Source organism: Notolabrus celidotus, chromosome 5, assembly GCF_009762535.1.
Source record: "Notolabrus celidotus isolate fNotCel1 chromosome 5, fNotCel1.pri, whole genome shotgun sequence".
Lineage (NCBI taxonomy): Eukaryota > Metazoa > Chordata > Actinopteri > Labriformes > Labridae > Notolabrus > Notolabrus celidotus.
Window position 1 is genome coordinate 9072914 of NC_048276.1, and position 14526 is coordinate 9087439.

A 14526-nucleotide genomic window follows, 5' to 3' on the forward strand; every position below is an offset into this window, starting at 1 on the left:
TTTCTGGAGAAATAAACCAACAAACATGAATAAACTGAGTCATTATGTATAACTTGTAAATGCTGTTTAAGAAACAACTGCAAAAGTATGTTTTTCTCTAAAACAACATTCTATGTTTAGGTTTGTGTTTGAGTAAAATAAACATTCTAATTGAGGTATTTTATTTGACAACCAGTCAGATCACTGATAACAAAATGATACAGTATTTTAAGACCCTGAATAATGCAAGGAACAAACAACTTCTTATTCATTTTGAAACAACAGAATATGATGTTTTGAGGCAAGAGATAAGAAATAAGTATTTGGTGGAATAAACCTGATTTAATGTGAGCTGTCGTGCATCTTAGCATGTTCTCCTCCAGTGTTTCACAGCTGTGGGTGATGTAATGACACTCGTAACGCAACAGTTGCAGCAGTCTAGCTTTGTGTGATTGTCAGGTGATCACCAAATCAGTACCTTACTGAGATGAATGAGGTGTAACACGGATGAAATTCTACACTGGAATAGATTTGCTTAATGTAAACAGGGTTCCTGATTTAAATCCACACAAATAAAACCCAAAGTACCTGTTGCAAATAATTACTGACATAGACAAAACATAAAGTGTGGAGCTGTCTCTGTAACCTCAGTAGGATTTTTTGGCATTCATTTCTTGCTTCCTGCAGTAAGCTGCAAACAGTTTCCCCCCTCCCAAGTTTGTGAAAACAAACCTCACACACTTTCACACAAGTTTCCAGAGAATGTTAAAATTCACTGGAGGATTTGTGAAAGCATTTTGATGGAACCTCTGCAGCTAAAGATACAAACTTCTTTTATTCATATTTTGTATTTTCATTCTAGAAGAGTTCCAGTCCAGAGCTGTTATGCTCAAAAATGCAAATTCCCTGCCATTAAAAAGCTCTGCCAGCTGTTCAGAGCAAATGTTCAAGTGGGATTTCAGGCCAGTTTGTTGGATTGAAAAACTTCAACTGGAAGCAAGTCAACCCACTGGACCGCAGGCGGTACTGTTGGATGTGTACTTAAGCTGTGCTTAACATCTTGTGTCTCTTGTGTGTTTACTCTCGTCTTATCCAGGAGTGTTCTTTAGTCTTTTTTTAGTTTATCTCAAATGTTCTCCTTAGTTGTGTGACTCAGTGTAGAGTTCGTTTTTTTTAAACTGTTTGAAACTGGGGTAGTTTTATAAAGCACAATCTGTCTTTTCCTGAAACACCCTCCACGCTTTCATACGTTTTTTACACCCATTTACAGAGTAGCCATATATAAAGGTCTGGACACAGCAAAGGGAAATAATGAGCATGAGGTTGTACCCATCCAGTTAATATATATAATTACCACAACATTTCCACCGGCTGTCAGTATCTATAACATAGTCATTATATTCTTTTTTCACTGAGACCTTTTACCTGCTCCACTTTTGGATATTTTATCCATCTTTTTCTATAGGAAACTACTAAGTACTACTGATAAAATGTGCCATCGATGCAGGTACAGATTTTTTTTCCAAAAGTGTTAGAAGTCCAACTATCAATAAAACTATTTATAAGTAAACTGCATTATTACAAAAGTTCAAAGTCTGCAGAGCTCTCCTCCTTGCCGAGAGGGGAGAGGTTTCACACTTTCATTACTATGGAAACAAAGGACTTCAATTAAGATTCAAGTATAGAACAAGAGGTACTCCTTCTTGCCTGTCATGACACAAGGATGACATCGCTAATGATTGTCATAATGGTTGGACTACACCGGAGATTAAAGTTCAACCCACTCCACAAATCCAACCTGATGAGGTTGTTAATTCTTCGGGCGCCAGTTCCTCTGACATGCTGCGTACACACTAGGATGCAATCAATCAATCTTTATTTATATAGCGCCAAATCACAACAAATGTTATCTCAAGATTCTCTGCAAACAGAGCAGGTGTAGACAGTACACAATTATTGACAAAGACCCAACATCAAGACAGGATAAGATTGAGTCCCATCTTAGACAGGACTCAGTCGGATCTCATCTTAATCCACCATGAGCAGAGCACTTTGCAGCATTTAGCAAGTTAATGCAGCAAGGACAAACTTCCTTTAACAGGCAGAAACCTTGAGCAGAACCAGACTCATGTTAGACACACATCTGCTTTGAAAAAGTTGGATGTAAGATATGATGACGGCCACAGCAGAGTGTAAGAATATCTGTGTTACAGCACTGCAGATGGATAATGAGCAGATCCTCCTCAGAAAGTTAAGCTGGCACTGAACTCTCTGGTAGTGGGCAGCAGTGCAACTCATCCAGTCCAGTCTGATGCAGAGCTGAAGGTGGATTCACCCACACCATTTGTTTGTAGTCAGTCTGGTGCAAACTGCAAGAACTAGCAAGCTTGATCCAAAGGCAGACTGCTGGGTCCAGTGATAACTTTACAAGGAAGCTGGCTGTGTCAGAACCCTTACCTTTCAAATCTTTCTTTTTTTGTTGTTTGATGTGTTTCCTCCAGCAAAGGTTCAGGTTCAGGTTAAAGACATGTTTTAAAACGAAACACAGCTTAAAATGAAGCGCTGAAGCACCCTGAGGATGTGCCCTCAAGCAAAATGCAACCGTGCCTTGGCTGTGCTGATAGCTCCAATATTTAGGAGTGTGCTGGAGGATATTGTGAAAAGTGGAGGGGAATTTCTGTGGAAGAGGAGAGTGCACAAAAGCCTTTTTGTCAAATCTAATAAAAGTGGTTTAATTTTCCTCATCTTTGCCCCTACCATGTCTCCTGCAATCACCTGTGCTCTGATTTTCTTGTAACCAGTGATGGTTTTCATCCCTCCACCCCTCTCCTGCCTTGACTTGTTCTGCTGTTGTTTCCTCTTCCTGTGGCTGTCCTTCCCCTGAGCAGCCACTCCTGTCAAATGCATCTGTAATCTGCTTCATCTTTTTCATGCCCTCTTTCCTGCAGGCTCTTTTCCTCTCATCCATCGTCTCAGGTCCCACTCGATCACCTTTGAACAGCCTCATCATTGCACTGTGACCATCTCCTCACAGTTCTCACAAGCTGTGGCTAAAGCTTATTCATATAAGGCTTAGTTCTGCATCACTAATCTAAGCTAGGCTAAGGTGGATGCTTCTACAAAAGGGAACACGGGTACATTCAGATACAAGTGAATCCTGGCTGTGTTAAGTCAAGTTGATTCATTGTCGTTATATTGTCACAAATGACACATTTCACATTTCCTCAAAGGACTGTATAATTTTCTCTGTTTTCTCTGATCACAATAAACATAGATTAGTGACTGCAGAGGGATTGGCAGACATGTGCAGCTTCAGACGTACAGACATGCAAAAGGCAGAAAATACCAATAGTAAAATATGTTGGGTTTTATACAAAATGTGCAATATAGATAACGTCCAATGCATGTTGTTTTGTGATTTTCTTTGATAAGTGTGTTTCTGTTTACACGTTGTTGTTTTTTTTTGATTGATTAAGACCAGTGTGGAGGCAGCCAAATGTGTGCAGCACTGAACTCAGGGACATATTTCTTTAAGGGGAAAGTGTACCATTTTATAATATCAAACGTAACGTATCGTCTCGGATCTGCTAGTATTGGAATATATCATATATCTTAGTGTATCATACAGTATCATTTGAATCGAATCGTATCCCACATGGTTGTATCGAAAAGTATTGTAACGTATGGAATTAAATTGCATCGTAACGTATCATTCCATACATATTATGTCGTATCGTATTGAATCATACAGCATTGTATCCTATGGCATTATTTCAGACAGGATTGGATCGGATCATAACATATTGTAGTGTATTAGACAAGATTGTATTGTATCATATCGTTAAATACATATTGTATTGTACCTTTTTGGCCAGTATCAGATCAGATCATATTGTATCTATTGTATCAGACGGTATTGGATTGTTTCATAGTGTATCGTATCGTTCCGTACATATTGTATTGTATCTTTTTAGCCAGTATCGTATCGTAACGTAACGTATCATAGCGTATCGTATCGTAGCATATCGTAGCGTAGCGTATCGTAGCGTAGCGTAGTGTATCGTAGCGTATCGTATCGTATCATAACGTAACGTATCGTAACGTAGTGTAGTGTATCGTAACGTAGCGTAGTGTATCGTAGCGTATCTTATCGTACCGTAGTGTAGCGTATAGTATCGTATTGTAACGTAGCGTATCGTATCGTATCGTAACATAACGTATCGTAACGTAGCGTATCGTAACGTAACGTATCGTAACATAGCATAACGTAGCGTAGTGTAGCGTAGCTTATTGTATCGTATTGTAACGTAGCGTAGTGTAGCGTATCGTATCATATCAGACATTATTGGATCGTATCATAGTGTATCGGATAGGATCATATCGTAACGTTGCGTATCGTATCGTAGCGTAGCATATCGTAGCGTATAGTATCGTATCATAAAGTAGCGTAGTGTAGCGTATTGTATCGTATCATTTCAGACATTATTGGATCGCATCATAGTGTATCGGATAGGATCGTATCATATCGTACTGTAATGTATCGTATCATATCGTACCGTATCGTATCACATCATATCAGACAGTATTGGATAGGATCATATCGTACCGTATTGTATCGTATCGTATTGCATTGTATTGTATCTTATCGTGTTGGATCATATCGTATCATACCGTACCGTATCATATCAGACAGTATCTTATCGTATCGTAGCACATAGTATTGTATCGTATCCGATCGTATCGTATCAGACAGTATACGATCGTATCATAGTGTCGTATTGTATCTATTGTATCATATCAGACGGTATTTGATTGTATGATATCAGACAGTATTTGATTGTATGATATCAGACAGTATTTGATTGTATGATATCAGACAGTATTTGATTGTATGATATCAGACAGTATTTGATTGTGTCATATCAGACAGTATTTGATTGTATCATATCAGACACATAGACTGTAAATAAAGTCAAATCAGACAGTATTGGAACAGATAGCATCATATCGTATCCTACAGTGTGGTGTCATACATTGTTGTATCATATTGTGTCGTATCATATCGTGTGTATATATTGTGCTCTGAAGTATTGTATTGTAAAGGACCGGCATCCCACAGTACCATAACATGTATCCTATAGTTTAATACTGTATAGTATTGTATTATACAGTCTCATAGGGTACGTTATGGTATCGTATTGTTTGGTAAAATTTCCCTTTACCAAAACATGTCATATTACTTTATTGGACAGTATTTTATCATATCCTATCATGACGTATTGTATCATACTGTATAGTTATGGTGGTAATAAAAACATACATCAGAGAAAGAAGAGAGAAAAATGAACTTTTAGTGCAGATCTGCAGTGTGATGCATTTTGAATAACAATAAACACGAATGCAAATTCAGATCTTCATGATGCATGTACAGTCATGTTCCCTGTCTCTGGTGTTAATTATGTTTTCAAAGCAAAAGCTTAAAATCACTGTATTAAAGTAATTATGGTTTCCTAAAACACTGTTGAAAAGGGGATTGGAGGGGCTTTCCTCAGCACGGCTTACGTTCTTATAATATTCAGGTATTTATCTGTAACAAAAAACAGTTGTGAACATGCATGCATTAGCATTTATTGTTCTAATGTCTCTTCTTCACATTATCTTCTTCCAGGTTCTCCATACAGGGACAAAGTGACCATAGCCATCCTCCAGTTGCAGGAAGAGGGAAAGCTGCACATGATGAAGGAGAAGTGGTGGAGAGGCAACGGCTGCCCAGAAGAGGACAACAAGGAGGCTAACGCTCTGGGCGTGGAGAACATTGGTGGTATCTTCATCGTCCTGGCTGCTGGTCTGGTTCTTTCTGTGTTTGTGGCCATCGGAGAGTTCATTTACAAGGCCCGCAGGAACGCAGACATAGAGGAGGTGAGTGATGATTGGGAGCTGCTGATCTCCTGCTGAGGAGAATCAGATCTTTCTTTTAAAATAGCGTTAAGTAGAGTTTGAAATCAGAAAATATATGTAAATTTATTCTGGCACACATTTCTTTGTAACTAATAAATATTTTAATTTAAGTGTTTTTCTAACTGGGTTTGCGCTATTAAAATTTATTTAATGAAACATAATTGGTAAAATTTGCACTTGGTGGTTTTAAATTAGAGAGAGCCTCGATGAATTTTTGACATTATACTAGTGTCTGACAGTGTGGCATTGCAAGGACTGAATGAATTACTAAATTATAGTAAAAGGGGAGAGAAAGCAGCTCAGAATAACTGACAACTGAATCGTTGCTTTTATTTTTTACCTTATTCTTTCTCATTCTGGAGCTGGTGTCACTTGGAGTTAATTTATGTAGAAGCATGCTTTAACTCTTATATCTTTAATTCTGTTTTTGTATTATTTGTAACATTTCTGTTTGGCTTCAACCTCTTTACATGTGTTCTTCCATCCCTTTTATTATTTTTTTCTCTTCCCTTTTCTTTCTTTCTTTGCATGCTGGCGTCAGGCCTTTTGTTTCTTTTACGGGGTGCAGTCCCGTCAGTTCCAGCGGCGAGGTTCCACCTCTTCTTCTGGCACCTCCTTATCCACTGATCTGGAGAGCGGCAGGCTACTGGGAGATGACACTGACTAGCCATGGCAGCACATTTACAACACATACACACTCTAGATGATAGGTTTGTAATTAGGTGTCCATATGTCTGCCTATGTTGAAAATACCCTCCTTGTACCGGCCTCTGTCCCCCCTTCAGTACCTTATCTCCGTGCTCACATTTCCTCCCTGTAAAGTGTCCCTTTTATATGTTAATTGGAATTTTGTTCTTGATTGTTTTGTTACCTTTGGCCTAAGGATAAAAAAGAAAACTTGATATTCTAAGCATTTACGGTTTATCAATCAATCAATCGATCAATCTTTATTTGTATAGTGCCAAATCACAACAAATGTTATCTGAAGACGCTTTACAAACAGAGCCGGTCTAGCCCGTACTCTCTTATATTATCAACAAAGACCCAACATCAAGACAGGATAAGATCCAGTCCCATCTTACAGACAGGACTCAGTCTGATCTCATCTTAATCCACCATGAGCAGAGCACTTTGCAGCATTTACAGCAAGTTACAGTGGCAAGGACAAACTTCCTTTAACAGGCAGAAACCTCCAGCAGGACCAGACTCATGTTAGACACACATCTTGACTGAGTTTAACATTTTAAGCAGCAGGATTTACAGACTTTGCTATCCTGGAAGTACCTAACTTGTTTTATACAGCATGAACAGGCAGGCAGTACAGCCCTACCTCCTCTTGGCACTAAATGCCTGTAAAAACTTTATAATTATAGACAGCACTTCATTCATCAGTAAAGTTTTAAAACTCCTCAGTTTTAAAATGTAATCATAGTCACCTGTTTGGAAGATTTTCAGCCAAAAAATAATAATATTCAGGATAGTGAATACAAATGTGGTTTTTACAGTTCAGCAGAGAGCTCTGCGGTGCTGCCCTGCTGCTTTTTTGCTCGCAGCCCTCCAATACCAGCCCACAAGTTTGTCTTTATTCAATAAGTCTGTCTCAGTAGGCACTCGAGTACACTTCAGAAGCAGACTTTGAATGCCTTGAGGGAAATCAAAAGACAGGCAAAGTTATTTGAATATTTTCCTCCTCATTAAGCTCGTTAGCAGACTGGTTTGGTTCGCTGAAATTTGGATAACGGTGATAGAACAACACAATGTTTCAGGTTAAAATGTCCCCTGACAACAGATCCAGAGCCGGGAGTTAAGTTGTGATTTGTTAAATACCTTCTGGGGAGTGGAGAAATGTAACTGTAGTGAAGATGAACGGGATCACAGCGGGATAGACAGACTTTCACTGCTCCCCTCAACTGACCTTGTTATCTGTGGTTACAAAATCGATCTCTGTAATAGAATTTAGAAACACTATGAACTGATTCTGACAACAAAAAGGGATAATGACGCCACTGTTGATAAAGGGTCTAAAACCAGAGCATGTTCAACTAATAAACATATAAGATATATAACTAAACTAGAGCAGAGTCAACAATGTTTTAAAGTGAGGTGTGTTCAGTCTTTGTTGTTTCTTTTTCCAAAAGTGAATCTTAAAAAGAACAACCTCAGGTGGGCTGAATGATCTATTGTTTGATATTTCAGTAAAATCATCTGAAATTCAGACTTCACTTGTTTCATATTACATACATCAGTAGGTTTTTATGTCCAACAAGTCTATAAAATAGCTGCATTTGCTCCTCTTTCTCAAATTTTAAGACCTAAGCTTGGTACGAGGTAGGTATGCTCACTGATTCTGAGCTTTAGCAGAATCCGTGGGAAACCCTGCAGGAAGCCAGATTCAATCGAGAAGCCTTGGGCAAAGCCCGAGGATGAAAGGAGGAGACCTTCCAAGGTCCTCCTGTGCTAAAACCGGCAGATAAAACGGTATAACTGTGTGCTGTGAATGATGATTTGTAAATACATTTTGTTTGCAACCCCCTCAGGAGTAGAGGAAATAAAAGATGAACCAACATGTTTGAAGATTAATCGATATGATGTGAGGTATCATTGTACTGAATCAAAGAAGGAAAAGGCTTGTTATTTCAGATGGCCCTCTCTTTTGATCATTTCATATTATTACAGTATGAATTCACAGCCCTCTGCATTGGGATGTGGCACAGCAGAGAGTGTCGCTCATCTTTTCTGTGTAATTGGATTTTTTTATGATGAGACAACGGCCTTTTACAACTCCTTTATGTATATTTGCAATTTATGTGTGCTTTGTCAGTCCTTGTGTTTGTCTGCTCTGACTTTTGAGCTGACTTGCAATCTGGATGAATCAGCTGTCATTACCTTGGCTTTGAACCAAAGCTATAGATTTCAGCTAACACTGTATGCAGTAATTGTTTAGTTAATGCACTCATACAGCAGCACTCATTTTTGTATAATGGCACATTAATGCAGTCTATTCACTCCAGCCAAAGTTCATAAAGTTCATAATGGCTGTTTTGGAAATGAGCTTTATTTACGTCTTCAACCAGGCTGTCATTGTTTCTCTTTTGGCAGTGCGTGTCCTTCAGCGCCATGATGGAGGAGTTGGGCATCTCCCTGCAGTGTTACAAAGGCGCCCGGAGAAGGTCCCGACCCCACAGCGCAGCCAAGTCAGCTTGTATCTTCTGTCAACCCAAACGCACCTCAAGGCGGGAGGGAGCGAGACGGGACTCCAGCACGTGAGCCTTGGATCTATAAACTGTTGGAACTTGGATCAGAGACTGACACATGGATCGCTTTCCACTCCTCCGATACTTTTGTGTGGAACACCGGATGACATGACGTTGGATGATGTTTTGTTCCTCTCATCCCTGTCTTTATACTGTATGTGTATGGATTAAACATTAAGCATTATACTGTAGGTGTAGTATACACAGGTGTAGTCTTGGCCTTGTATCAACATAACTGAGGTGATGACTATTGAATGAAAGCTCTCATAATATTACTGTTCCCTCATGGCTGTAATTTAGTGTTCTGAGCAGTTTGCAGAGTTGAATCTGCACACTTTATAGAAACACCCGTTGTGTAAATGTGCAAAAACGTCACTGATTTTCAGAGTAAAAGATTTTTGCATTTTTTAAACCTCTGTCTGACTTGCTGCTGGTGTTGTTGTTCATGCTTGTTGGGCACATTTCTTTATATGCCCACTGGCAGGTGGCAAAGTAGCTTCAGAGCGGATTGCTGCGCCAACCCTGGCCACGGAAAAGAGATAAGGACCTCTGAGGAAAGTCAGGAGCACACCTGCTGTTTTATACCCTTCAAGCCCCGACATCGCAGACACACAGCCTCACAACGCTTGTGATCCCTGAAAATATAGAACGCCAGAGAAAGAAAATGATATGGAGAGGAGGAAAGGACAAAATGAGAAGCTGTCTTCTTGTAGGCATGAAATTCTCAGGAGGTCAAAGACAAAGCACAATTTCCTTTTCCCCACGGGTGTAAAAGCCTCGTCTGTTTGCTATTGTCAGATTTGAAAGCCTGAGGGGAGAGCTTGTCTCCCAGTGGTGACGGTGGATCTCAGAGCATGTGTGCATTTATAAGAGAGTAAAGATTCTCTTGAAGTTTTTTACAAGGTTGACGAACATTTTATAAACCTCACCCACCAGCAGATTCAAGGCACGTTATAATATATGGTGAGATGTAAGATTATGATCCAGATCCAGAACCATAAAATTAACATAAAACCTTTATTTAGTAAAAAGTAGTAACTCCAACAAAAGTTCCCACATAAAATCATTCTTACACAAAAAAAAGGAGGCATACAGGCCAAGAGATCTTTTAGAAGAAGGGGATTTTCACTCTGTTTTTATGAGATTGTTCAATCACTGCTGATGGTTAATGTTGTAAACTCAAGCAGTGAAATATTAAGAATGGGCTTTTTGGAAGAAAGCTGCGTTCTACTGCTCTGAAGGCTGTACCAGGATGCAGTGCAACTTTACAGCCTCTCTCTGCTGATTTTTTCTCTTTGTTTGGCTTTTTTAAAAATCCCACTAAACATCTTGGACATCCTGATGTTTCCATGCCCTTATCATGCTTTGGCCTAACATTTCTGATGCCACTTCACCTGTGTGCACTGCACTTTTGAAGCCAGTTCATACGCTACCAGTCAAAAGTTTTGACGCAACTTCTCATTCAATTTTTTTTATTTAGTCTATTTCCAACACTGTAGATTAATACTGAAGACATCAAAACTATGAAAGAACACAGATGGAATTATTTAATTAACAAATAAGTGTTAAACAAACCACAATATCAATCAATCAATCAGGCTTTATTTATAAAGTGCTTTTCATACAATGACATTGTAACACAAAGTGCTGTACATAAAAACAACTTGAAATAGAATAATAATAATAAAAAAGACATATATTTAAAAATAAAAATAAAAATACCCCCCCATCCTTATCCCAACCCCAACCCCAACCCCAACCCCAAACCCACCCCACAATCCTAAGATTAAGAACACAACATAGAGACTAAAAAGGTAGGTTTTGAGTTTGCTTTTAAAAATGTTGATGCTCTGTGCAGCCCTCAGATCTTCAGTAAGGGTGTTCCACAGACGTCGGCCGGGATGGGGTTACGTCACCTTGAGTCTTTGTTCTAGCTTTTGGTACAATTAAAAGTCAACTACCTGACGACCTGAGGGCTCTCACTGGCTTATATGAAAAAGCAAATCTGATAAATAAGAAGGAGCAAGACCTTTAAGACATTTAAAAACCAATAAAATAATCTTTAAAACCTATTCTAAAATATGTTTATTTTAGATTCTTTAAAGTAGTGCACACTCTTGGTATTCTCTCAACCGGCTTCATGAGGTCGTTTCCTTGAATTATGTTGGATTAACATGAGCCTTGTCAAGAGTTAACTTGTGGAATTAGATGCCTTCTTAAAGTGTTTGAGACCATCAGTTGAGCTGTTCAGTATTAAACTACAATGTTGAAGATAATCAGAATAAATTAAAAAACAATGAGAAGTTGTGTCCAAACTTGGTATTTTATGTTGCAACAAATTCAGGCTGAGACAGACTGCAGTCTTCTATCCAGAGCTGCAAACACAGAGAACAACTGTAATGACTGCAGGATAAAACATTTTTTTCACTATTTGCACTCCTTTGATAAATGCAGATAACGCTGAAAATTGACAAACAATCAATTTAATTAAATATGTTTTGTTTTTCTTGCTGGTTAATTCAATTTCCGTGTAATTACGGCTCAAACAAACATTTAATTTAAGCCGGACCGTCCTCTGGCTGTGTATGCAGCAGCTGCAGCAGTAACCTCTAAGCAGCATGAATACAGAGAGCATCAGTTCATATTTTCATTAACATTTATTTACATTTGCATCGGCAAATCCTACAAATCCTCCCTGTTACAATAGAGGATTCCCCATATGCTGAGGACGGCATATTTCCTCTGTATTGAAAATGTTCACTAATGCTCTGTCTTAGTCACCTTTCACCCTAACCTTTGATCCACTTATTTTTATCAGCATCTCCAGTTTTTTTTTTATCTCTTTAGTCCTACTACACATCTGCCGTGTCCTCTCAGTGGACTGGATATAAAGTGTTCCTTACAATGCAGTCAGTAAAATACTTACAGAGCAAACATGCATTCAACACAGAACAAGTGCAAAGAAATCTGTGTCAACATGAACAAATAATGCACACAAATAAATCATAGAGCAAAAAAAAAGGAAAACAAACAAACCAAACTGAGAACGAAGAACTGTAAGCGTTTAATCTTTCTTTAATTCATCATCAATAATGTCAGGATTTACAACACTGACGTCGGCTTCTCTTCTCTCAGCAGCTAATGCATTGACATTTCAGAGCGCAGAGAATTGATTTAAATACTTAATAAATGACGTGAGTCAGAGGTTTGTTGTAACATTTTCTCCATGGTGCATGGTGTGCATTGGTTGCTGTGCATCCTGAGAGAATTGGACCAAGCTTTTCTTAATCTCTCCATGTAATGAGTTTTCTCTTTTTTTGGTATTCAGATTAATTCTGGGATTGGGCTCAGTCCAATGCTATAGCGCTTGCTTGCCTCTAATCTCCTAACCCCATAATTCTTAATCAAAACCAAAGTCAGTATTTTTTTATCATTATCTAATCCGTCATGAACGAGGCCATGGATTACAACTCTGACCTTGGCATCCTGCACAGCTGAGCGAGACCCCCTCCTGTCTCGCGGCTCCTTACGACCTCACCTGAACTCCTGCATGATCTTCTTTTTGGACAATGTTTCTGTCTTCACCTGCGTGTCCCTGTTTGTTTCACCCACAGGAACTATTTGTCTCAATGATCCTGAAGCACAGAGACAGCAACCTTGGTGTGTGTGGTGGAGAGGTGAGAGCGGAATGGGGAGAGATAAAGGGATGGTGGCATCTGTCTGTGTGTACCATCAGTAAGAAGGTTAGAGATTACAATCCATTCTTCTATACCTCTTGCATAGATGAAAAGAAAGAGATTGAGATAAATGTCTGGAGAAAGCAAGATAGGGAGACAGCTCAATGAGGCATCTTAAGAAAAAAAACATTTCAACCACTCTTTGTGAAAAAAAAAACACAACTGCCTTATCACAAAGCACTTCATGGAGATTTTCTACCTCTCAACATATCTCAAATCTCACATTTAAATCCTTCAAACCTGTCAGATCTGCCTCTCCATCTAAACCAGGCTCACAGCTGTACATAAGAGTACAGAAGAATCCAACTCAACTCTGATTCCAACAGAAAAGAGTGGCAGACGTTTGAGTGTGTCCCATCCATCACAATGAGACAAGCAGCCTCTGGGGCTGATAAGGCAGGTCTGTGTCAACAGCCTGTCAATGAAGACAAACGAGGAGAAGGACGACTGCTGGAGGTGCAGAGCATCATTTATCTCTCTCTGTCTCCCTGAGTCTCTGTCTCTCTCCACTAGTGTCTGAAAGCCTGACAGTAAATATTTCAGAGGCAATGCTCTCATCTGCTGGTGTTCAGGTGAAGTGGCTTCATGGTTAGAAAACAAAAATAATATAAATAAAATAAAATGATGGAAAACCCAGGTTATGATTTATGTTTGTTTCTTATAGACCCCTCCTCTAAGGCCTAATGCCCTTTTAACCTTAAAACATTATTTGAATAATTAGGCTTATGATTTTGGGTTGTTAGTTTTCATTTCAGCAAAGACTGTTATGGCCTTCACCCAAATTATAGAATTAGATTACATATGTGAGACACCCTTGATACCCTAAATTAAAATTAATGTCAAGTGAAAGCATTACATAAAATTAAGAGTAAAACAGCTCAATTGTTTCATTAAAGACTGTTCATGGGATGATTTAAAGGGATTTGAATGGTTGATCTTATGAAGTTGGAGAATTTCTCAATAAAAAAAAGAAAGAAATCCTCATTCTGTTTTTTATTTTCCACGACAGACAACCCCACATACGTTTGTTGTTACATTAATTTAGCCGAAGGTAAAAAGATGTATATCATCATAAGATAATTAAATAACCAAGTCCAATTTAAATTGAATGGGAATTTGCATGTAGGCTCTCGTAGCAAGTATTGCAACAGCAACTTCACTCAACTGTTCTTGATTTCTTTTTTACATTTTCTTTTCTTTTTAAATTTTCTTAAAATGTCATAACTATACCCATTTCCTTAACAGTGAGTTTACTGCAAATTTAACGTTTTTCATCTGTGGGACTTTAGCTAAGTTGACTTTTTAAAAATGTTTAATAAAGTTTAATCAAAAACTGATTCAGCATTTCTCAGTGACCCCTAAGTGTCATCCAAGCATCCTTGAAAAAATAATTACAGTGACATATGTGTTGCTGCCTCTCTTGGCCAGGTCACCTGTGTGAAAGAGGTCTCGATCTCAACGGGTCTTTAATCTGGTTAAATAAAGATAAAATATTTTTTTTATCTTTTTAGAGTTAGCACCTCCAAGTCTGAGGCCATGGTTCTCTGCCAGAAAACGGTGGATTGCTCTCTCTCGGTGGGGAGTAAGACTTTGCTCCA

At 38.6% G+C, this 14526-nt stretch overlaps 1 protein-coding gene across 2 annotated transcripts in view; it reads left to right on the plus strand.

Moving 5' to 3' along the window:
- grik1a (glutamate receptor, ionotropic, kainate 1a) overlaps positions 1-9607 on the plus strand; it is a 54937-nt gene extending 45330 nt beyond the window's left edge. Inside the window, exons 15-17 of one of the 2 annotated variants that reach the window (XM_034683846.1) lie at positions 5648-5898; positions 6479-6647; positions 9037-9148. In XM_034683846.1, the coding sequence (XP_034539737.1) occupies positions 5648-5898; positions 6479-6604 (377 nt within the window). In that variant the 3' untranslated portion in view covers positions 6605-6647; positions 9037-9148. Of the gene's footprint in view, positions 1-5647; positions 5899-6478; positions 6648-9036 lie in introns of both variants that reach the window. The other variant, XM_034683845.1, reaches the window with a different exon arrangement.
- Positions 9608-14526: the final 4919 nt, after the last annotated feature.